This window comes from Pangasianodon hypophthalmus, chromosome 10 (genome assembly GCF_027358585.1).
Source record: "Pangasianodon hypophthalmus isolate fPanHyp1 chromosome 10, fPanHyp1.pri, whole genome shotgun sequence".
Taxonomy (NCBI): domain Eukaryota; kingdom Metazoa; phylum Chordata; class Actinopteri; order Siluriformes; family Pangasiidae; genus Pangasianodon; species Pangasianodon hypophthalmus.
Window position 1 is genome coordinate 28515464 of NC_069719.1, and position 25000 is coordinate 28540463.

The following is a 25000-nucleotide window of genomic DNA, read 5'->3' on the forward strand; positions in this document are numbered from 1 at the left end:
ATGTATAATAATTATTAAGAGAGACGCGTTCTGTCTGTGCAGATAAGCGGAGTGGGAACACAGTGCAGTACTGGCTCCTCCTCGACCGAATCATCCAGCAGATCGTCCTACAGACTGATAAAGGTCACGACCCCGACGTCGCGCCCCTGGAGAACTTCAATGTGAAGAACGTGGTGAGAATGTGAGTAACACGGCGCTCGAGTGTGTTCACGCTCGTCATCTTACTCTTTCATTCATACACTGCAAAAAAAAAAGACATAATTAACCTTATTAAACTCATTTCATTTATTATATTATATTATATTATATTATATTATATTATATTATATTATATTATATTATATTATATTATATTATATTATATTGGGATTTTTACTCAGTTTAAATTTGAAATGATTTTGTTTTTTTAGCCAATAATTACAATAAATACAAATTTCATAATTCTAATAACTAATTTAAAACCAGTAAAAAACTGATTTCAAGTTTGAAATTGTTTTATTTTATTGTCAGATAGTTTTACTACAATCATGGATTTATTTAAAAAAAAAAAAAATGAAAAAAAGGGAAAAACAGAATTATCTACCAAATGAAAAAGACAAATTTGAGTTTAAAACAATTCTATCAACTTGAAAGATTTTGTTTTTTTGGCCAATAATTTAGAGAATGTCAAGCATTTGTTTGTAGAAAGAATAATTATTACTTTCCAAAAGAAAAAGACCTTTTTGAATAAGGTCTTGAAATTTTTTTTTGTGGCAAATCATTTTACAAATTTCAAGCAAGAAAATGCATAATTATTTCCCAAAACTATTTATTAAAAAAAAGTTTTTTATTGCATTGGCAAATAATTTTTCTAGATAGAATATATATTTCTACCAATATAAATTTAATAAAAAAGTACAAAATGTTTAGAAATATCATCTAAATAATCTATAATCTAGACTTTCTGTACAATTTTTAAATTATTTTTATTGGTAAAAATATTAGATCAGTTTGCTTAAAGTAAAGATTTTTTTTTACTTGTTAAGATATTTCTCTCTTTCATTCTTTATCTCTCTCTCTTTTCTCTCTCTGTGTGTGTGTGTGTGTGTGTGTGTGTGTGTGTGTGTAAACACTGACAGGTTGGTGAATGAGAATGAGGTGAAACAGTGGAAAGAGCAGGCGGAGAAGATGAGGAAAGGTAACGTACATGAGTCCGCTGTGACCTTCACTCCGCTGTGCACTGACCCTGATTTCTAAATCCTGATCATCGATTCAGTCTCTTTTGAAGCAGCTGTTTACACACATCAAAGGATCGTGTTTACACATCTGTATTTTCTCTCGACTGCGGTGGGAAAAACAGCAGAGTTTTTACGCAGCATATAATCTAAAAATCAAACATATTTCCCCTTTTAATAATAGTATTTATTTATTTGTTTGTTTGTTTGTTTGTTTACCATCCAATCAAATATCTCTACATATTTTAGGCTAAAGATTTTTTTTATTACACTGAATTTTTTTTTGTTTTACTGTTTTTTTTTTGTTTTTTTTTAAGTAGAGAGTAAAAATAAGGAAGGAATAAAACACTAACGTATAGCAATGATCTTCCAAAATTTCCCAAATTATTTTAAACTTTAATCAAGCTTAAATTAAGATTTTATCTGCTGCAGTGTGTGTGTGTGTGTGTGTGTGTGTGTGTGTGTGTGTGTGGATGATCAGTATGATGGTAGTATAAAGAACAGTGACATTTTTACATTCCACACTTAAACTTTTTTTTGCACGAGTTAATTCACAGCATGTTTAACTAGCTAAAGCGTTTAGCGTTAATTCTCCTTATCGCACCTCCACACGATTAGCGGTTTCCTGGCTAAGCTACCAAGAGAAAGCAGCCCTTTTTTGGATTTGATGCCTCGCAGCTTTAATCAAAATTTAATCAGGCTCTAATTTCTCTCTGTTTGCTGCTTATGTTTCTATAAACACACAGACCACAATCAGGGATTTAGCAGCAAGCAACAGGAAAGTACAATAACAGGATCACGAAGCAATTATTAAATACATCTATAAGAAAAAAAATGTTTGTGGATGTCTGAGTCACTAAAGTGTAACATAATTAGAGGAGAAACTTCTTCCACCCTTAAAGCGTCTCTACAGAACCAGCAACGTGAGAGTTTCCTTCAGAGACAGTTCTAACTGTTCAAACTTTCCCTCTTGAGGAATCTTCTTTTTTTCTGGACGCTGTTAAAAGTCCATCAGAGATGGTCAGTAGATGATGGATTGTTTGTGTGCAGAACACAACGAGCTGCAGCAGAAGCTGGAGAAGAAGGAGCGAGAGTGTGAAGTGAAGGCGCAGGAGAAAGAGGAGATGATGCAGACGCTCAGTAAGATGAAGGAGAAACTGGAGAAGGAGAACAACGAGCACAAACTCACCAAACAGCAAGTGGCTTCACTCACGGCTCAGCTTCATGAGCTCAGTACTGTACGCATACACACACACACACACACACACACACATGCACACACACACACATGTACACACACACACACACACACACTCTCGATATATGTACATATATACCTATTAAAACCCACAGTAAATGAGCTTCCTCGTTATGTTCCTCTCCTCTAGAGGGCAGTTGTTCCCGGAGCACCTTCTCACGTTCCTGAAACTCCCGGTGCTCCGTCTGCTCCTTTACCTTCAGCAGGTGGTCTCGCTCCGCCTCCTCCTCCGCCTCCTCCTCCTTCAGGTGGGATTCCTCCTCCTCCTCCACCTCCTCCTCCTCCAGGAGCTCCTCCACCTCCTCCTGGACTGTTCGGTTCTCCTGGAGCCTTAGCGCAGAAGAAGAAGAACATTCCCCAGCCTTCAAATCCACTTAAGTCCTTCAACTGGGCCAAACTTAGTGAGGTGAGTCGCGATGACGTGCACTGACTCTGACAATGACACTGACTCTGACATCGACACTGACTCTGATATCGACACTGACTCTGACTCTGACATCGACACTGACTCTGATATCGACACTGACTCTGACTCTGACATCGACACTGACTCTGATATCGACACTGACTCTGACTCTGACATCGACACTGACTCTGATATCGACACTGACTCTGACTCTGACATTGACACTGACTCTGACATCGACACTGACTCTGACATCGACACTGACTCTGATATCGACACTGACTCTGACATCGACACTGACTCTGATGTCGACACTGACTCTGACTCTGACATCGACACTGACTCTGACATCGACACTGACTCTGACTCTGTTCTAAATCCCAGCGCTCACAGGACGTGTTGTTGTGTGTCGTTTGTGTCCTGTAGAACAAGCTGGAAGGAACCGTGTGGACGGAGCTGGACGACATCAGAGTTTTTAAAATTCTGGACCTGGAGGACATCGAGAAAACGTTTTCAGCCTACCAGAGACAGCAGGTACGACTGACGTGACGAGGCTCGGTCTCTGATCGTCATCTTTCAACAGCTGAAGCTATTTTACAGGCCTGAAAATGCCAGCATGATGAGTGAATGTGCTGACCATTTTAACTTTTCTGTTAGCAATTATCCAATTTATTTTCCCTGCAAACAGCAGACGTTTGTGATAAAAATAAAACGGTAAAATAAAACTCGACTCTGCTCGGGGAAACACTCACGTTATCCCAGTCTGCTACCCAGATGCTTGTTCTGCGGTGACTTTTTTAAAAAAATAATCCTGCCGTAGTGTGTGTGTGTGTGTGTGTGTGTGTGATACAGTGTATGGCCTCAGGTTTATAGAGTGTGTGTCATTTCGTCTTTGTTAGTCACAATGTAGGAGTTTTTATCGTCAAGGTAATACAAGACAGCTGGTGTGTTTAAGATTTAAACATAGCTCCTGCACGCACACACACACACACACACACACACTCAGGTATATATGAGTCACTGGAGAGCAGCCATTAACGGGGAGGGGAAAACATACGAAATATTAATATTATTTAAACATTGAAACATATTAGTTATACATTTGATAAATATATTGTGCTTGAGTTATTGTTTGTGTTCACCTTGTTGTCATTTGGAGCTTTTTTTATATTGATTTTATCCCAAATTTCAGATCAGTATTTAGGCACAGTATTAGTATGATAGACAATATACCACTTCGTGTTTTAATTATAAGTATTAACATAAATATATTATACTTTACTCAGCATTAATTTTCCATTTGTTTTGTTGTCGTTTGGAACTTTATGATTCTTTTTTCCTGCAGATAATGACAAAATGTTAAGCAATCTGAAATATCCTTACAGCTATACTGTATGTTTAAGTACAGTGAGAGATTTTAATATTTCAGTATGGATTTTAAACATTATGGACCCAAATTTAAAAAAGGAATCTAAAATCACTTTGTTGCAGTTGCACAGCATTGTGTAGGTCAGACTTTAGTATTCACATTTTTCCCTTAAACATTTTTGAGAATGTATGTGTTTATTTTTTCTGTCAGCTTTTCTTTCAGCCTGTTTTTCTCTTTTTATTATCAACAAAAAACTTTGGGCGAAAACCAAAAGTACAGTTTTTGACTGTTTTTCAAATGAAAAGTTTTAACTGTTATATAGGTGTATTAACTCTAGATGCTTCTAATGTTAGCTAAGGGGAGCAAACATTTACACTATTAAACACTTACAGTTACAGAAATCTTTCAAGCTAAACATTACTAGTGCGAGATGGGGAAAAGGGGGCGGGGCTTCCAGAGACTGTCAGTTAATATCAGAGAGTTTGAAAAACCTGCACAAATGTTAATTGGCTCATTTGCTGTTTTTATTATGAGAAAAAGGAGACTGCTCTCTTTGGAGTGTGCTCAAGTATGTTCCAGCATACTCTGCATAAATGTGTGAAGGTTGGCCATTTAAATGTCATTTAAATCTTTATATTTTTGTCATTTTCCATCTCATCTCTCGCCCACCTGTAATTCCGACAGTTTGAAGACCTCTGGTGTAGGCAGATGCTTTGAGATGAGGTGTTAAATACAGACAAAACAAACCCTCTAGGCTACAGAAAGCCAAAGCACAAGTGTGTGTATGCAACAGTGACGGAAAACTGACTCTGATATCGACACTGACTCTGATATCGACACTGACTCTGATATCGACACTGACTCTGATATCGACACTGACTCTGATATTGAAACTGACTCTGATATCGACACTGACTCTGATATTGACACTGACTCTGACTCTTATGAAATAATTGTGCTTCAGTAGTTTTTTTTTTTTTTTGCAAACTCTTTGATTCATTATAAAGCTAACAAATTTACATGAACTGCATCCACGTCTCTCTGCAGAAAGAGTCTGACGATGATGCAGCCTCAAAGAAAGTGAAGGAGCTGTCGGTTATCGACGGTCGCCGAGCACAAAACTGCAACATCCTCCTGTCACGGTGAGTCTGGAGCTCATTACATTGATATTTTAATGTTTTAACATGTATTTATATAAGCGCTTATGAATATAAGTGCTTATATGTAGTAAAGAATGGGTTAAAAAAAGAAGAAAAAAGAAAGATTCAATCTCATAATGTTTAGAAAAAAAGAATAATTTAATGATTCTACATTTATTAAACATTTAAAATGAGTCACTTGTAGCCTGAGCAGAATGAGAAGGTTAAAAATGCCCCATTAATGCTCACTGGTATTAACATTTTTATAAATGTAAAAAAATCATTCGGCAGGTTAAAGTTGTCCAACGATGAGATTAAGAAGGCCATAATGACGATGGACGAGCAGGAGGACCTTCCCAAAGACATGCTGGAACAGGTGATTGACATGATCTGATACTGCTATACAGCTAGAAGTGGCATTTATACGGATATCCGAGCACAAACTTTAAAAAAAAAACACAAGATGTCGTTATTTATCAGCTCCGATGTATCCGGGACTCAGGATAAGTCCATTTCTGTGATTCTAAAAGTCTGTGAATGATTGTGAATAATGAATAATGACAATCAGGCAAGAGCAACACATGTTTAAAGGCGAAACTGTTCACCATGTGGAGTGTGATCAGTCAGTCATTACAGAGAGGCAGGAGAATGATATAAAAGCAGTGAGGATTTATTAGGCTTCTTACCTCAGAGCTGATTTAATCTGAACTCCATTCAAGAATAATTAAAGAAATATAGAAGAGCAGGAGGTTAAAGACTCACATCTACACATCTTGATCAGATTTAGTGAGTTTTCTCTATAAAGGAGAAAAACACCCACAAATCCTCTCTCTCTTATAACTCTTAAGCATCATTTGGAGTTGTGATAAAAGGCAGCGTGCTGTTAGGGGTGGGACGATATATCAATATGGCGGTATGATATGGATGATCAGGAAAAAAATTAAATAATTTTATACTGGTCATCATATATTAGTACACAGAACAATGTCACAAAAACACTCAGTTTTAGGCACTTATCAACATAATTACATCAATTAAGATTTCTGTGGGAGTTGGCCCAAGAGGCGGAGCAACCACTGGTGAAGAGAAGTGGGCGGGACCAGATGCACAATGACGTTGAACTGACTTTATGCGAATGAGAAGTGGTGTGTGAATGAATACTTACTACTATGTGCTAGCAAATTTGCTTTTATCCAGTTTAATTTGCGTGTGTGTGTGTGTGTGTGTGCGTGTGTGTGCTGTTGCTCAGTTGCTGAAGTTCGTCCCAGAAAAGAGTGACATTGACCTTCTGGAGGAACACAAGCACGAGCTGGACAGAATGGCCAAAGCCGACCGCTTCCTCTACGACATGAGCAGGTACACTCACAACCCTCTGACTGTTACAAAGCGCTGACACTGGAGACTCCTTCCATAAATGTCCATTAAACACCTCCTTACAGAAAACTTCACCACATCAAAGATTACACGTGTTTTAATCTGTGGAGCGTTTGCTGTACACGTCCCTGTGAATGAGCTGTTACTATAGAAACGATAACGTATTAGAAAGATTAATATAAACCTGTGATTCGTAGCTGCGTTCTTGCATAATTCTGGTATGAATCTATTAGTAAAAATATCTAATTACTTACTCACAGTTCTGCTTTTAAAAATCAAGTGTGAAAACTACAGTCTGCTAGATTACTACAAGCTCATGACGATCACAGTGGATGTTTATGACTGTCTTAAACAAGTTTTTTTTTCTCATGTGAGATATTGACCTTTTAGTGATCTGTTATTTGTGGTAATTTATTAAATCCATTTCTGTCCTAACCCACAGGATAAATCACTATCAGCAAAGACTGCAGTCGCTCTACTTTAAAAAGAAGTTTGCTGAAAGAGTCGCAGACATCAAGCCAAAAATCGCAGGTGTGTTTCTGCAGAAATGAGGCTAACAGCAGAATTACAGCTTACTGATATTCACTAACATCTTTTAATTATTCATTATTATAATTATGATTATTTATAGTTACTAATTACTCGAGTTATCCATAACCACAGTGTTTTATATATAAGTGAAATAAAGGGTTAAATAATGATCAGAATACCATGTAAAGACTATAACCTAGATTCTTTATCTTCTTCTTCTTATTATTATTTATAATAATAATAATAATAATAATAATAATCCCAGTATAGTCCCAGACCCTAAATTCTTTTCTTCTTCCTCTTCCTCTTCTTCTTCTTCTTAATAATATTAATAAACATATAAAATAATCACATAAAATGATACATTAATATATAGAATATATAGCAATAATATTACTACTAATACATATTAATACATTTAATTTCTTATTTTAATGTAATATTTTATGTTTAATTACTACTATTAATAATAGTCATCTTCATTATCTTAATACATTGATATACTGTATATTATGTTGTAATATTATATTTCATTTATATTTAAATTCTACATTATATAAGAACTTTCTTAAAATAAGAAAACCAGCAAGCGCTGCAGTAATACTTATTAAAACATTCAAATTTGACTTAATGCTGAAGTTAAAGCTGCCAGGTGAGAGAGTTGTGTGTTTTGTGTTTCAGCTCTCGCTCAGGCGTCTACAGAGGTGCTGCAGAGCCAAAACCTGCGCCAGCTCCTGGAGGTCGTCCTCGCGCTCGGGAACTACATGAACAAAGGTCAAAGGGGAAACGCGTACGGCTTCAGAGTGTCCTCGCTCAACAAGATCGCCGACACCAAGTCCAGCATCGACAAGTGAGGAGCGCAGCACACAAAAATGCTCTGACATCCTTCCTTCCAGATCATCACTGTTCAGCTCTGATCTGTGTGTGTGTGTGTGTGTATATGTTTGTAGGAACGTCACTCTGCTGCATTACCTGATCATGCTCCTGGAGCAGAAATATCCCAAGGTGGCGCTGTTTCATGAGGAACTGCAGAATGTCCCAGAGGCTGCTAAAGTCAAGTAGGTGCTTCCACAACACACACACACACACATGTACACACACACGTGCACACATATGCACACACACACACACACACTTTTGATGTTTGATATTTCACTCCTTTAGCATGACAGAACTGGAGAAAGACATCAACAGCCTGCGCAGCGGCCTGAAGAGTGTGGAGGCGGTGAGTAACACACTGAGGGACAGGTGTATATAAATGTTTTCGTTAAATCAATTAAATAAATAATAATTCTAGAATAACAATTCTAATAATAGTAATGCTGCGCTAAAACCCTGCATTTTTTATGTGTAAAACTAGTGTACACGCTTAATAGTGCAATTTATACATCACAGACACACGCAAAGTAATCACTTAATTCAACAAAAACAACAACCAATGATGAAAAATTATATAATTATGATAGTGTTTTATATATATATATATGTATATATATATATATATATATATATATATATATATATATATATATATATATATATATATATATATGTGTGTGTGTGTGTGTGTGTGTGTGTGTGTGTGTGTGCAGGAGCTGGAGTACCAGAAGAGTCGTCCCCCGGACTCAGGTGATAAGTTCGTGTCTGTGGTCAGTCAGTTCTTCACTGTGGCAGGATTCAGCTTCTCTGAGGTGGAAGATTCACTACAGGACGCCAAGGAGACGGTAAAACTCACTAACGAGCTGATGGAGCGATGGAGAGAGGGATAAAGGGATCATTAGAAGTGTGTTGGTGAATGATAGATGGATTAATAGTTGTGGAATGATGTATAAATGGATGACGCAAGAATGGAAGGTGATAGATAGATGGTTAGATGACTGACAGGATAGATGGATGGATGGATGGATGGATGGATAGATGGATGATAGAGTGTTAGACTGTTAGACTGACAGGATGCTGGATGGATGGATGGATGGATGGATGGATGGAGATGAATGATAGATTGTTAGACTGTTAGACTAAGAGGATGGATGGATGGATGGATGGGGATGAATGGATGGATGGGTGAAAGAAAGATTGTTAGATTGTTAGACTGACCAATGAATGGATGGAAGGATGGATGGATGGATGGCAGTATTGATGAATAGATAGAAAGATGGATAAATGTTTAGTTACATGGAGGGACAAATGTAGTGATAAATGGATGATGAACTGATTTTGGATGGATGATAAATACGTGAGAGGTGAATAAATACATGTTGATTAAGATAGATAGATAGATAGATAGATAGACAGATAGATCTAAGGTAGTTTGTATGGTTAAAAGTGCTTAGCTTTCTAAAAGAATTCTACTCCCTTTCTGATAGTTAAACACGGTAGGATTCTGCTTAGAACCTTTACTATTTCCCCCAGAGAGAGACGGCCGTTAAAGGAGAACCATTAAGGGTTCTAGATTTGACCTTTTTCCCCAAGAGAGTGTAGATTGCAGTGTAACAGTAAAGTGTTCTGTGATGTGTGTATGCATGAATCCTCCGTCTGTCTCTTATTAGTCACAAACTGAGGATTTGAAGACGTTCCGTGTAATTGTGTGTGACATGCGTGTTTTTCTCACGGCTCTCGCGTGTGGAACTCGAGACGTTCCTCTACAACCACGCTGCTTTCGAGTGGACGTTAAAACATCTGAAATACAGCCTGTAAGACGTAAATCAGACGTAAATCAGAACTCAGAGCTCACACTCGGCTTTATTGGGTTCCTCCTAGAACTGCTGAAAACATACCCACACACACACACGCACACACACACACACACACACACACACACTTAGCCAGGTCACACACACACACACAGATCCATTTCAAAGCACACTCTTCTTGGGTTGAGGAGCCACATGGAACAGATTTGTGTGCAGATTTTTGGATTTATGGTGTTTTTTTAGCGGGTGTCAGAAAAAAGAAAAACAGAAAAAGAACTGATGTGTTTTTTAAATGGAGATTAAGAGACATTTTACACTCAGAGGAAGAAAATCTGTAAGATTGTGTTGTTGGTCTTTATTCTATCCATCTACGTCCAGCGTTTTTAGTTCCGATGAGAACGTGTAGCATCCAAAATGTAGCGCTTACATAATTTATTACAGCATACATACAATTTACTTTTGTTTAAAATGTATTTAAAATGTATTCTGAGTGAAACAAAAATTGGTTGTTGGATGTATGTTACGTGCCAGGCTTAGTATTAGCTATTAGCAGATTAGCAGTTTACTTGCTAACTGCACTAGGTATGTTAATTTGATGATACTTGCAAAGATATTTTGCCTTAAACTGTCCAATCAAGCATCGCTGAACAGAAGGGGTGGGGCTAATACCAGACAACAGACAGAACCTATATGACTACTAAGCTTGTATTTCGTGATGTGTTTGTTCATCTTCTAAACCAAGGGTGCCAAAACTTATGGAAAACAGAAGTGGGGCAGTGTAAAGGTTTAAACAGTAATGAGAGGTATGAAGACGGGGGCAGTGTCTGAACCTGGGCTTTGCTCTAAATCTTCACTACGCTCCTCTCCTTCAGTTCCAGAAGGCGGTGAAGGTGTTCGGCGAGGAACCCAGCTCGACGCAGCCGGACGAGTTCTTCGGGATTTTCGATCAGTTCCTGCAGGCGTTCGCTGAAACAAAGCAGGACAACGAGAACATGCGCAGACGCAAGGAGGAGGAGGAGCGCAGGGCTCGCCTGGAGGCTCAGGTACAACACTATCACCACAAAGCAGTAGTCTACGACGTCATCTGGTGACTTCTAGCGACTTTTAGAGCATGCTTTAGAAACCTTTCTCTGAATATTAGCTAGTTACGCTGTTTCTATGTACATACTTTGGCTTGATTTAGAGCTTTTCTCAGAAATCCTGTCAGATTAGCTTAGCCGGTTAGCTAACACTAGGGGTGAAGCATTTCTGAACGTGACTTTATAATCCTGTCTCGCTCTTGTTCTCTCTCTCTTTCTCTCTCTCTCTCAGCTGAAGGAGCAGAGGGAGAAGGAGCGAAAAGCCCGTAAAGCGAAAGAGAACTGCGAGGAGGACGGCGAGTTTGATGACCTCGTCTCCGCCCTCCGCTCCGGAGAAGTGTTCGATAAAGATCTGAGTAAAATGAAACGTAACCGCAAACGACCAAACACGCAGAACCTCGAGACGAGCCGAGAGAGGCCGATCACCAAACTCAATCTCTGAGGAACTTCAGTGCTAATGCTAAATTTTACAGAAGAATTCTAACAAGTCATGGCAGTCGAGAGAAAAAAAAAGACTGTATAACTTTGCACTATTGTGGCTTGCTAGCTAATCGGCTAATAAGCCATTCGTAAGAAATTAGCCTTAAAAAAAAAAAAACCTGTCAGGAGACACGTGGATGCTGGATATGTTACGGGATAACGTAGCTATGCAGCTGGATTTTCAGTGTTAAAACTGATGTATGGTGCAGTGCATTGTGGGTAATCCATATGCTGCCTATGTATAAATGCACCATATGAATGATAAAGAAGCCTTTTGCTAGAAACAACACAAAATGTTCTAGCATTTTCTTATAAAAATAACTCTTCCAGTACAATCCCGGGGTTTGGGATGGAAACCGCGCTAACGCTGCCATCTGGTGGTGAAGTCCAGGTATTGCACCTTCTCCTCTTGAACTTCACGGATAATTATTATTTTTTCCTTCCGGAAAAAAAAGCACATGAACTCAAATCTCACCTGGAAAAAAGGACTGACTCGGTTTATCAGTGTGTGACAAAATGTTTTGTCTCTCACTGTTGGTGTGTGTGCAGGTTATTAGTGATTTTTAACAGACACAAAATGGCGACCCAAACACACACACACACACACACACACACGCCCTGGCTGAAGCTTCATTAAAGATTAGTGAGTGTGTTGCTGTGTTTCCTGCTCTGAAACACCTGAGTCATCTCAGTCAGCTCATTCACACACACTTCATGAAGATGAAACAGGTGTTTTGAAGTGTTTTAATTTACATCTCAAGGTTTTACTCATGAACCACAACAAAAACGTGACATTTTGTGAAACTTCTCCCTTTTACCACGTCATTTAATCCTGATAACAGATTTAAAAGGTGTTGTTATTTCATAAAGACAGCGTGGAACTCTTGATAACTATTTATAACTTGCTTCTCAGATGCTCCACAACATTAAATGTAACTATATACAGATAAAAGGTACATGCTGTTGTTTATGGCAAATTGCTGTGATATAAGGGGAATAAAACACTTCAGGATGTGCAGCTATAGCAAAATAACCAACATCAGAGGAATAACAGAACCTCCGCTTCATCACACCTGTTTCGTTTGCACCTGAGCCGTGAAGCGAACGCTTATAGCCACCAGTTTAGCACTGCACACCAGCTGAGTACATTTTCAGGTCAAGTAAAAGTTGTTTTATGTTTCATTTTTCTCCAGATTGTTTCTTGAACAAAAGCCAAAATGTACAAAGACAATTCATTCCCCCTTAATAACTAGTTTATTGTCTAGCTCGTTCATTTCGTAATAGCTCTACACAATACACAATGTGTAAAAGTATTAGATTTGTATTAGATTATCAGTGTGATTGTTCACAGAACTGTCTCACACACACACACACACACACACACGCAAACAGAGCTTTATAAATACAAATTAATTCAGAGAAAATCTGAAGTCATGTAAACAGTTTAACAGAACCGGCTAATTTTTTGATGTTACATTTGATTTTATTTTAACAAAGCAGTAAAGAAAAAGTTTTGTCAAAAAAACAAAACAATAATATAAATTTTTTATAAATTTTTTACTAAAATTAGAGGCAACATGTTGTAACCGTTCTATACAATAAATCTGTAAAATGATTTGAGTTTATAAGGAGGAAAAAGTATAAAATGTAAAGGGAGAAAACAATAATAAATGCTGTGTTTCTGTGGTTAAAGTTTGCATTTAAAGCGAAACCACGTGGCTGTATATTGTGTGTATATCACTGTAATCTCTCTCTCTGTATTCATATCTGTACAAATGTAAATAATCTCTTATTAATAAGATGCCGCTCTGAGTTTGTGTTCATGATTTTATGATTTAGGATTGTGTTGTTGATGATGTTGAATGCTTTTTTTTTTTTTGGTAATATTTTTTCATCTGCATGCGGGTTTTCTCAGTGTCCTCTTTATTTAAAAACAGTTTTCAATATGAAATGCATTACAGAAAAAATTAAATAAATAAAACTAATCCATGAGCTCATCTGATTTGTGTATTAACCTCAAATCCCAGGGATGCCAAAGAGCCGCTGTTCAGCAGAACTCTTTGGAAATTACTGAAGATATTATGATTATAAAACATAAAACAAACTTCCAAGAATTAAAAGTAATCCAAGTTTTTAATTCTGGATTTAAAAGCACATAACCATTTAATTTAATTTAATTTATTTATTTATTTTAAATTGGGTTTATTAAATTTGGGTTTAGTGTTTCTTATCCTTACTCTTTTTAACTTAATTTATTAAATTATTTATTTATTTATTTATTTTTGAATGAAAGCATTATCTGGACCCACTAACATTACTGCCAGCTAAACCCTGTAAACTAAAATCTTCCCAGATATGATCATTGTGCAGTTACACTAACACCACACACATTAATAACACAAATTCCAATTTATCAGTCCTTATTTTCCTCCCGTAAAGGTTCTATGTAGAAGCCTACAACAAAGTTTATTCCTATAAGAAAGGGTTCTAGGTAGAACCCTTAATTTTCCAATTAACACCAAAGAAACCCATTTGCATTAACTAGCTAACTCCAAAATATTTAGCTTCTTGGTACTTGGTGCACGCTCAGAGGAAAACGGGTTCTTTAAGGGTTCTTTAAGATCGTTTGACTGGGAAAACACTTTTTCCCCCCAGAGGAACAACTGAAGAACCACTAAAAGTTCTAAGTATGAACCTAAAAACTTTCTTTTATAGCTCATAGCTCCAGTAGAAAGCTGAGGAAGTGAATTTTAGACACCAAGCATGTTTTGGCTGATTTAATTATTTTCTTTTTTTTTAGCCAAAATCCCTTTCCTTTGAAGTTTTCGACAAGTTAAATATTAATATGGATGATTAATAAAGACAGTTTGTACTTTGTTGGAGCAAAAGCCATCTTTATTGTGTAAACAGTTTCCTTATGATGTTTTTTTATAGCAGTGTCCATCTGTTTTAGATCAGCGTGCATGCTCGTGTGCACAAAACCTCTGAAAAATGATTTCTATATGATGTAAAGTGTGTGTTTGTGTGTGTTTGTGTGTGTGTTGCAAATAAAAAAGATCAAAGAAATGCAGTTAAATATGAATAAGCAAATAATTTGGCTCTTGTTTATATTTTCATTTCTTAGTGCAATGAGGAAATCTTCGCTTTTTCATATGAGGAAGGGAGACGGGGAGAATCATAACATCATGACGCCTTAATGCCGTAACATTGTAATAGTGTAACACTGCAGTGCTGTAACACTGTAATGCTGTAACACTATAACATTGTAATAGTTTAACATTGTAAAAGTGTAACACTGTAATGCTGTAACACTGAAATGCCATAACACCGTAACCCTGTAATACACAGTGCGACACTGTTAAACAGTAATCAGTTAATGCCGTAACACTGTAACCCTCTAACACTGTGGCGTAACATTGTGATAGTATAACACTGTAATGGTGTAACACTGTAAGGCCATAACAACATAACACTGTGCTAGGGTAACACTGAATCAGTGCAACATTGTTAAACACTGTAATAGTGTAACACTGTAATGCTGTAACTCTGTGACACGGTAATAGTGTAACACTGAAACGCTGTAAGACTGTGATAGTGAAACATTGTGATAGTGTAACACTGTAATGATGTAACAGTGTAACCCTCTAACACTGTGATAGTGTAACACTGTAATGGTGTAACACTGTAACCCTCTAACACTGTAATAGTGTAACACTGTAATGCTGTAACTCTGTGACACAGTAATAGTGTAACACTGAAACGCTGTGAAACACTGAAAGACTGTGATAGTGAAACATTGTGATAGTGTAACACTGTAATGATGTAACTGTGTAACCCTGTAACACTATGATAGTGTAACACTGTAACCCTCTAACACTGTAATAGTGTAACACTGTAATGATGTAACTCTGTCACACGGTAATAGTGTAACACTGAAACGCTGTAAGACTGTAATAGTGAAACACTGTAATGGCGTAACACTGTAAGGGTGTAACACTATAACCCTCTAACACTGTAATAGTGTAACATTGTGATAGTGTATCACTGTAATGATGTAACTCTGTGACACAGTAATAGTGTAACACTGAAACGCTGTAAGACTGTGTTAGTGTAACACTGTAATGGCGTAACACTGTAACAGTTTAAATTCCTAAGGTGTAAGCTATAAATCACATGACCAGATATGGCGACACTCAACTCTCAGTCTTACAGGAAAATTTCTGTCTCATTACCCACAAACTGAGCAATCGTTTAAATCTTTACAGTAAAACAAAAATAGGATTATGGAGCCCATTTCTAGACATATTTCAAGCTTATTCTATTTGTCTTATTGTGTTTGCAGATAATTTGACCTATTTAAAGCATTTCTTTCTAAAACGACGTGAATTTATCTACCAATAGAATAAGACAGTTTCAAGCAATTTCAATTGTTTTACAGTAATCTCATAATTAGATATAATATTCGGATTATTAAATATATTTTGCTATATTCAGGATATTTTCACTTTCTATGAAATAATCTGCAGTGTGGAATGTAGAAGGCTTTTGTTGGCCACCGTGCACAGCTAATACAAATCCCTGTTTGCTTAATATGATTGGATTCAATTTTAATGAATAATTCATTTCTCTCTACAACTTCAAAGCTGAATAACTTCATTTTTATTCAGCACAGAGACACGGATACGCCTGATTTGTATAACAGATGTGTAAAAAAAAGTGGTGGATTTTGAGTAAAGTATTTGAATTAAATCTGTCACACCAGCTTTTGGTTAGAGGAATTTAACAAGTAAAATATTTTTATTTTAGTGGATTTTGTCACATTCAGTAGATTTTTTTTTTGCATCACATAATTTCATTGCGTTTAATTTTGGTGATTTTTCATGTCAGATCCAACTTTGAGAACGTAATTTAGTTTCCTTACTGTTTGTTTACGGAGGCGAACTGCAGCTTTAAATGAAGACGAATGTTAAAAAAAAGTGTTACGACCATCCCACGTCTCCCCCATATTAAAGCGCTGTAGGCCAAAAAGTTACGTCTCGATTTGTCCACAGTGTTGTGATGCGATTGCACGCACCCTGGTGTCTAGTTTGGCACTTAAAAAATTACGTAAACATTGATGCAAGTGACATTTATAACGCCAGTCCAGCTACTTATGCGTGTTTATAAACCTAATTCCACGAGCCTTTGGGAAAGGTGTAAAATCAGAGACTGGTATTGGCCGTGTCGTGTTTGGGTTCGTGTCCGAGCTCGGTGGCCGTGTCGAGATGTGCGTCTGTGCAGAAAAACACGGCTGGGTTCTTGCACGCCCACATGGCCACTTCTCCACCGTTGGCCGGGCTTGAAGACGACACTCGACTGTTTCCAGCAGCACGTGTTCCTGTTATGTAGCGCTCTCGTATTGCGTGCGAGCGTGACGCTGTTCGTCTGCGTGTTCGAGTCTGTGCAGACAGATAAGCAGCCACGTTTCTAGTCCTGTATCCTTCCTCACGGCTGCGACCCAGCAGCATGGAGATGTTGGGGTTCCTCATGGCGTAAATGAGCGGGTTGATGGCGCCGTTGGCCCACGCCATGCACACGGCCACGGCGTCCATAGCCGGATTGAAGGCGTAGTTTCCGATCGCCGTGACGATCCCCATGAGGCAGTACGGACCCCAGCAGAAGATGATGAAGACGATCATGATGAGCACGGTCGTAGCCGTTCGCATCTCGCTATAGAAGCGGAGCAGGTGCGCGTACGTGGTGACGGGTCGAACCCGGATCTCGGAGAGACGCACCGTTTTGCAGATGTTGTAGTGGCAGAAGCACATAAGCGCAAACGGAAGGAGGTAGCACACGACGATCAGGGACACGCTGTAGACCGTGCCCATGCGGGACGTCCCCGAGTGGAAAACGTACATGCAGTGGTAAAATCCACGCTTGTGAATGACGAGGTGTTCCGACGTCCGTACGAGGAGATACCACGGGAAAGAGAAGATCACTGCTGACAGCCAGACGGCCACCAGCAGCTGGATGGCCTTCTTCCTCCCGATCTTCTCCTGCGGCTGCCTGACGATAGCGTAATACCGATCGAAGGAGATGAGCGTCATGGTGAGGGTGGAGATGATCCCGAAGCAGGTGTTGAAGAACCCGTTGGCGATGCAGAAGCGCTCGCCGAACATCCACGCGCCGTCCTTACTGAACAGCATGATGAAGGAGAAAGGCAGGCAGAGCACGGCCGTGAGGAAGTCGGACAGCGAGAGGGACATGATGAACGCGTTGGTGACCGTCCTGAGCTGCCGGTGTTTGATGATCACGATCACCACGGCTGAGTTTCCCAAGCTGGAGAGCAGAAAGATGGCCAGGAGGAGGAGAGCCTGAGCGGCCACGGCTATTCCCCGCAGCACTGAGCTTCCCTCCGAGACCTCCAGCGGCGTCGCTCCAGATGTGCTGTTTACAGCTGTGATCTGAGGAGCCAGAGAACTCGCCGTCCCTGTTTCCCAGATCAGCGGTGAAGTCGACATGTTGTCCACCGCCGTGGTCACGTTGCTGCCGCTCACATCCATTGGACACGTTCGAGGAGCAGCCACACGGCCGGAGAGGACTCATCCCTTTCACAATAATGTGCTGAGTCTCAGCCTGAGAAAGGAGACCCTGGATTAAAGCAATAATAAATTAAAACCGTCTCCGGGCTGCACATCCACCCCTGAGGAACCCCTGATGATGGACGAGGTCTTCTCGAGCAGAACGTCTCCTTCTGCAGCCGCATTTTCTTCTCTTCTTTGCTCTGATCAAGCAGCAGCTGAAGCACGGTCTTATTTGTGCATGTTCAGATGGACATTGTGCAGCTCCCCTCCTCCGACTCTCCTCAGGGTTGCCAGATTGGTGAACTATTTCACAGCCAAACTATTACAATAACAGTGCAAAGTTAAATAGCACTTTTTATTCAGGTGGAAATCTCAGTGATGCATATTTAAGCTTTTTTTTTTTATAGTTAAATGCTAAATTTAATATTAAAGGATTAACAAGGTATTTATGAAAAAACACTTTAATGACACAGTCTACTAACATTAATGCATTAACTACAAATATATGAAAATTATATTTGAATTTTTATATATTTCATTACATGAACTACTATATAATTATTTTATTAACTCTGTATGGAAATAAACTGTATATTTAATTACTTGAAGGACCAAATAAATATGAATAAGCCTGATTTACACACACACACACACACACACACACAAACACTAGAATGAGAATGAGGCTGCAGAATAAATCATATTTTAATAGTAATTTTAATATTGTGGGATTTCTTAATTAAACATAAATGACTCTTATTAATGTGAGTTTAGATAAATTTGAGTAACATTGGATATTTATTTAGATTTTAATTGTGTTTAAATTTAGCATATAAAAATATAAAAAAACATTTAATGTCGCATTTAATGAACAGACAAAAAGATTTCTGTATTTAAAGAAAAGTATTTTATAATGTGGTTATTTAATGCATAATGTTGAAAATATAATTAGTGAAGTAAAAATGGTATGTTGAGATAAAATAAATAATAATAATAATAATAATAATAATAATAATAATAATAATAATAATAATACATAAATAAAATAATTACTTATGATAAATAATCATGTGAGTTCAATTTTGAGCCGAAGAAATATTATAACAAAGCAGGCCAAGTTTTAAAGGGTGAATTAAAAGTATATAAAGTATAAATTATAAGTTAAAAGTGATTCATGAATTAATATAAATGTGAAAAAAGAAATTAATATAAATAAAATAATAAATAAAATGAATAATACATAATAATACAATAATAATAAATTAAATAATACGTAAATAAAAACTAATTCTAAATAATCATGATTTCAGTTTTGAGCAAAAATAACAAAGCAACCCAATGTAATGTATAATGTGATAAAGATAGAAGAACAAAGAAACGAATAAATAAATAATATCCTAATTATTTTCACCCACATCACAGACGTTGTTGTGCAGCACAAGAATAATTAAAAGGGGAATCAACCGGAACAACATGGCAACCTTCATCTCCAGGTCTTAAAAGCTGTGACGTAGGGAGGTGTTACCATGACAACAGAGCTGCGTTTTTATTGGCTACGGCCAAGGCAGCGTACTACTCTACTGAAATGATACAGTACTTTTCTGATTTATTATTTACTGCAGTAGTGTGAGCTTTTATCTTTTTATTTTTATTATTTATAAATTTAAAAAGCTGGATGTTTTTTTTCTGTACAAATATGTGAAACTTCCGATATTTTTGTCAATATTGCTGTCTTTGTTCTTTTTTTTTTTTTTATTCACTAAAATAATAAAATAAAGCGAAACTAAACGAAAGTAAGATCCATTTAAAGTAAACAAACAAATAAATAAATGAGCATCAGAAACGTTTTTGTGCCAATCCCGCGCGATCACGCATGTGCTGTTACTAGGCAACCAGAGACCATACATATCAAAGCGGTTGGGAGCAGAATAAGAGTCACTTCCGGTTGAGTTTGCTATTATTATTATTATTATTATTATTATTATTATTATTAGTAGTAGTAGTAGTAGTAGTAGTAGTAGTATTACTTCATAAAAAGAAAATCTGTGCAAAATTACTTTGGTCTAATTTTGAGTGCATAAATTATAATTTTATATTTAAATTGTTCATATCCCCACGTAGGTGTTATTACATTATTACATATTATTATTACATATTTCTAAATGATATCTGCTAAATACCATGAGATTTTAGTCCAACTTTTATTTTGAAAACATCTTGCCGAAAGCCGGGAGAAGGGATTTCCGGTTCGCTCCAGTTACTCGGATCATTTCACTCGGCTCACCGTTAAGAGGCGGCTCCTAAACGGTTCGTTTCATATTCCACGGAAAAGTTTGCACTACTTGACCTCTGTGATTATTCTTCATTTGCGTAACTACTTGAAATTGTAATAAAATCTTTACATTTAAGTGAAAAAGCTCAGAAACGGCTCCTATATGAGCTGATTCAAAAGAGTCGATCGGTTCAAAGAGCCGACTCTTTTGTGAACGACACAGAGACTTTACTGAATCCTGTAAGTTTGAGCTCGCGGCGTTGCTAAGCTACTTGTTGGCAAATGTAGTTAGCAAAGCTAGCGTTTCACCTTTCTTCTCTGTAGCAGCCGGTGGATCTACATTAATGTAATGGGTATGTATAAACCAAAATAGCAACCTTTCTCTCGAATTACCACGAAACTAGCTACGATATGAAGTGTATTTCCGAAAAAAAAAGGTTTAGGATAGCTAGCTGGCTACCTAGTTAATATTTTTCCACATCCGTATTTCGAAAAATCCTCCTTCTGCTCTGGGATTGGTTGTTCGCAGCAGGAAAGGAAGCACGAGCGGTTCTTTGATTGGACAGTTTGATAGTGTAACGGTTCGTAACACTATCAGTAGCCAATCACAGCGTAAGGGCGGGATTTTCCTGACGGATACGGATGGAAAATAAAAATTAGCTAACTTGCTTGAGATATCTGTCTAAGCTAAGCACCTGTATAATTTAATTACACAGTTTACCATTTCAGCTACCTGACGTTAGCATTTATGGCTACAACTGGGCGGAAATAGGTGTCGATTTAGGGATTTCTTTTTAATATAAAATAAACAGAAGTTCTTAAAAACCCTGTTGTGCGTCAGGTTAGCTAGCTAGTTAGCCATCATGCTAGCTGACTAGCCTCCCTGATAGATGTGAATGATTATAAATGATTGTGTTTTAATGCAGCTGTGGCGATGAGCTCCACCTGCCCGGGCCTTTACTGTGGAAAAACCCTCATAAATGGGACAATTGAAGGAGAATGTGGGGTAAGTGAGTCATTAATCTCTTCATTATTATTATTATTATTATTATTATTATTATTATTGACTACCATGGCACACCTGACAGGTGCAGAGCTCCACAGGTGACTCTGTTAGATTACTGAGCTTCTCTCTCTGTTCATGTGACATGAAACTGTTATATGAGAGAATATCGAGGAGAGAAATTCAAAAAATACTTCTGGAGAGATTCTTGTTTGAAGTGTAGAGTTTGTCACTTCTGGGCATCTTTTTTTTTTTTTGATGACTCATCTTGCACTAGTTTTGTGTTCGTCCAATTAAATGCTCTGTAGAACGTATATGTCCCGCCCCCGGGGGCGTGTCTTGCTCTACAGTAGCAGCTCGTTAGCAGTAAATGTGATTTATCGGGTTGTTTTTGGTCGTGCGTCTTCACACACACTATGACATGCGAGTAAAAAAAAAAGTCGTCCCTCCCTCGAGTTATTAATACACGAGCACGTTGTATTAATTCATTCCGTCGTTTTAAAAGGACGATGGATTTATAATTGCACAAATTGGTAAAACGTGGCCATGATTTGCTTAAAACGAGGGAACGGATGAATAAAACATGCTTGCGTATTAATACGTCGTGGGAACGAATTCTTAATTATTGTTTTTTTTACTCGCAGAGCTCCGTAAAATTCCTTTTTCCACCTGAGAACAAACGGTTAGAGGTTATTCACGTGGAAGAAGGCGGAGTTTGTGCGACTTTGCGGTTTTACCAACACCAGAATGTCGCTACTTCGGACTGATGGAGAAGATTATCCACCGTCTCCATCAGTAAGAGTTTAAAATACGGTCTCCGTCAGCATCGTTCCGCCCTCGCGCCGACGCTCGACCTCGCCTCAGTCACGTACGCCGTACCTCCAAGCGCACACGGCGTCTCGTCCTCTAGGATCGAATCCAATCGCAGCTCTCAAGGCGACATCATCTGAGGGCATTAAAGTCTGCGTACGCTACTAAACAGCTGTTTAATGATGCACATGTTCACGTGATGAACGTCGTGTTCCTCCTGCATGAACAGGTGTGTCCCCGAGGCGAGAGAGCAAACCTGGAGAAGATCTGTCAGAAGTGTACGGGTTCTCCGGAGCTCTACGACTGGCTGTACCTGGGCTTCATGGCCATGCTGCCGCTGGTGCTGCACTGGTTCTTCATCGAGTGGTACTCGGGCAAGAAAAGGTAAAAACCCTCAGCAGCAGCAGCAGCCGCATTTCTTACACGTGTGTATCGTGTCATAATCACGCAGGAGTCGTAATGCTGTAGAAGTGAAAACGTGGTAATTATTCTGTAACTGTGTCGAGTTTTTCCTGTCTGTATTTCTGCATTTTAAACCTGTGGATAGAACTTTATACCCATAATATTCAAAACTAAAAAGAATAATAATAATGATTATTATTTAATGTTTTGTTTCAAAAAGTTTTAATAATTATCACAAATAATTTAAATAATAATTTTTTGTGGTAGTGGATTAACATTTCATATATTTCAGTAACGTTAACAATCACTGAAGAATAAAATGTATTTAATCTATTCCATGATATGCGTTAAAAAAAAACTAATTCAGTCTCATGTAGAGTTTTATATATTTATATAATATGGTGCATTATAAAAATTATTTTTTTTAAGCATTTTACGTAATATATAACATGTCTATTTTATTTAATTGCATTTAATTACAAAAAGTGAACCGAATAAAATATAAGTGAAAATAAATTAAATTTCTCCAAATGGGAGAATATACTGATTAAAAAAAGATGATGATAATAATAATAATAATGCATACTGCATTTGTAGTGTTATATTTTATGTATTATTCATTCTTTTTATTAATCATTTTATTGCTTTGTAGTTTATTAAATTAATTATAGCAGATGTAACAGCACAATGTACAGTATTTATGCCGTATAGGTTACTGTTACTGCTGATATTTATAGAGTAAATATTTTGTAAGACTTATACGGGGGAGAAAACGGAGACGGAAAAGATGATGAAATTAAATAGAAATAAAAGCGTGAATTGTGAGTTCTGTTTTTGCAATTAAAGCTGACGATGTTGTTGTTGTTGTTGTTATTGTTGTTGATTGTCGGTGTTGTGTGCAGTTCGAGCGCGGTGCTGCAGCACGTGACGGCGCTGTGTGAGTGCGGCGTGGCGGCGGTGATCACGCTGCTGCTGAACGAGCCGGTGGGCGAGCTGACCATCCGCTCCTGCAGGGTCCAGATGCTCTCCGACTGGTACACCATGCTGTACAACCCGAGTCCTGACTACATCACCACACTGCACTGCACCCAGGAGGCCGTCTTCCCCCTGTGAGTGCGAGAGAGAGAGAGAGAGCGTGCGAGAGAGAGAGAGAGCGTGCGAGAGAGAGAGAGCGTGCGAGAGAGAGAGAGAGCGTGCTAGAGAGAGAGAGAGCGTGCGAGAGAGAGAGAGAGCGTGCGAGAGAGAGAGAGCGTGCTAGAGAGAGAGAGAGCGTGCGAGAGAGCGTGCGAGAGAGTGCGAGAGAGAGAGAGAGCGTGCGAGAGAGAGAGAGAGCGTGCGAGAGAGAGAGAGAGCGTGCGAGAGAGCGTGCGAGAGAGCGTGCGAGAGAGCGTGCGAGAGAGCGTGCGAGAGCGTGCGAGAGCGTGCGAGAGAGAGAGAGCGTGCGAGAGAGAGCGTGCGAGAGAGCGCGCGCGAGAGAGAGAGCGTGCGAGAGAGCGAGAGAGAGAGCGTGCGAGAGAGCGAGAGAGAGAGCGTGCGAGAGAGCGAGAGAGAGAGCGTGCGAGAGAGAGAGCGTGCGAGAGAGCGAGCGTGCGAGAGAGTGCGTGTGTGCGTTGAATTCTGCACTCTGATTGGTCGTCAGGTGTTGATTAATTCTCTATAACAGCAGCTCTGACAGTAGCGCAGGTTTATATTAATGTCCTCGTTCCAATACGTTATCGTTTCTATAGTAACAGCTCATTCACAGGGACGTGTACAGCGACGCTCCACATAAACAGATTAAAACTTGGATGTAGATGGATAAAAGTTATAAATGGATAAAAAGTTATTACATGTACTTTAACTAACAAAAATTGTATTAGTTAATTGCATCGGTAAATGGCTGTTGTGTAAGAGGAACAAAACACTTGGGGACGTGCTGTTATAGGAAAATAATCAACGTGAGGGTGGTAATAGTATATAAATTAAATTTTGTGTGTGTGTGTTGCAGCTACACCATCGTGCTGATCTACTACGCCTTCTGCCTGGTGTTCATGATGCTGCTGCGGCCGCTGCTGGTGAAGAAGATTGCGTGCGGTTTGGGGAAGACGGATCGCTTCAAAAGCATCTACGCTGCGCTGTACTTCTTCCCCATTCTCACCGTGCTGCAGGCGGTCGGAGGAGGACTCCTGTGTGAGTGTTTAACACCAACACCAACACCATCATCACCAACACCATCATCACCAACAACATGAACACCACCAACACCATCATCACCAACAACATGAACACCATCATCACCAACAACATGAACACCAACACCATCATCACCAACACCATCATCACCAACACCATCATCACCAACACCATCATCACCAACACCATCATCACCAACAACATGAACACCACCAACACCAACAACATGAACACC

General features: G+C 38.5%; 3 protein-coding genes across 3 annotated transcripts in view; 2 read left to right on the plus strand and 1 right to left on the minus strand.

Moving 5' to 3' along the window:
* The window catches only part of daam1a (dishevelled associated activator of morphogenesis 1a), a 29935-nt gene extending 15610 nt beyond the window's left edge, over positions 1–14325 (plus strand). Inside the window, exons 11-25 of the mRNA XM_026926569.3 lie at positions 43–181; positions 1119–1177; positions 2265–2452; positions 2603–2878; positions 3305–3412; positions 5295–5389; positions 5678–5762; positions 6636–6742; positions 7203–7291; positions 7973–8141; positions 8242–8349; positions 8456–8516; positions 8884–9015; positions 10857–11027; positions 11296–14325. Coding sequence (XP_026782370.3) covers positions 43–181; positions 1119–1177; positions 2265–2452; positions 2603–2878; positions 3305–3412; positions 5295–5389; positions 5678–5762; positions 6636–6742; positions 7203–7291; positions 7973–8141; positions 8242–8349; positions 8456–8516; positions 8884–9015; positions 10857–11027; positions 11296–11505 — 1997 coding nt within the window. The 3' untranslated portion in view covers positions 11506–14325. The remainder of the gene's footprint in view (positions 1–42; positions 182–1118; positions 1178–2264; positions 2453–2602; positions 2879–3304; positions 3413–5294; positions 5390–5677; positions 5763–6635; positions 6743–7202; positions 7292–7972; positions 8142–8241; positions 8350–8455; positions 8517–8883; positions 9016–10856; positions 11028–11295) is intronic.
* Positions 14326–14345: 20 nt separating this feature from the next.
* Positions 14346–18395, minus strand: LOC113533755 (G-protein coupled receptor 135). The gene has a single exon (XM_026926057.3). The coding sequence runs from the start codon at positions 18083–18085 to the stop codon at positions 16745–16747; it is 1341 nt and encodes a 446-aa protein (XP_026781858.2). The 5' UTR covers positions 18086–18395; the 3' UTR covers positions 14346–16744.
* A 2056-nt stretch (positions 18396–20451) lies between these two features.
* jkamp (jnk1/mapk8 associated membrane protein) overlaps positions 20452–25000 on the plus strand; it is a 9264-nt gene continuing 4715 nt past the window's right edge. Inside the window, exons 1-5 of the mRNA XM_034308145.2 lie at positions 20452–20731; positions 21305–21384; positions 22421–22575; positions 23496–23702; positions 24581–24762. Of these exons, the coding sequence (XP_034164036.1) occupies positions 20728–20731; positions 21305–21384; positions 22421–22575; positions 23496–23702; positions 24581–24762 (628 nt within the window). The 5' untranslated portion in view covers positions 20452–20727. The remainder of the gene's footprint in view (positions 20732–21304; positions 21385–22420; positions 22576–23495; positions 23703–24580; positions 24763–25000) is intronic.

What these genes read in the sequence shown, in the direction of transcription:
- LOC113533755 (XM_026926057.3), bottom strand. Translation starts at nt 18,085, where the DNA reads ATGGATGTGAGCGGCAGCAACGTGACCACGGCGGTGGACAACATGTCG.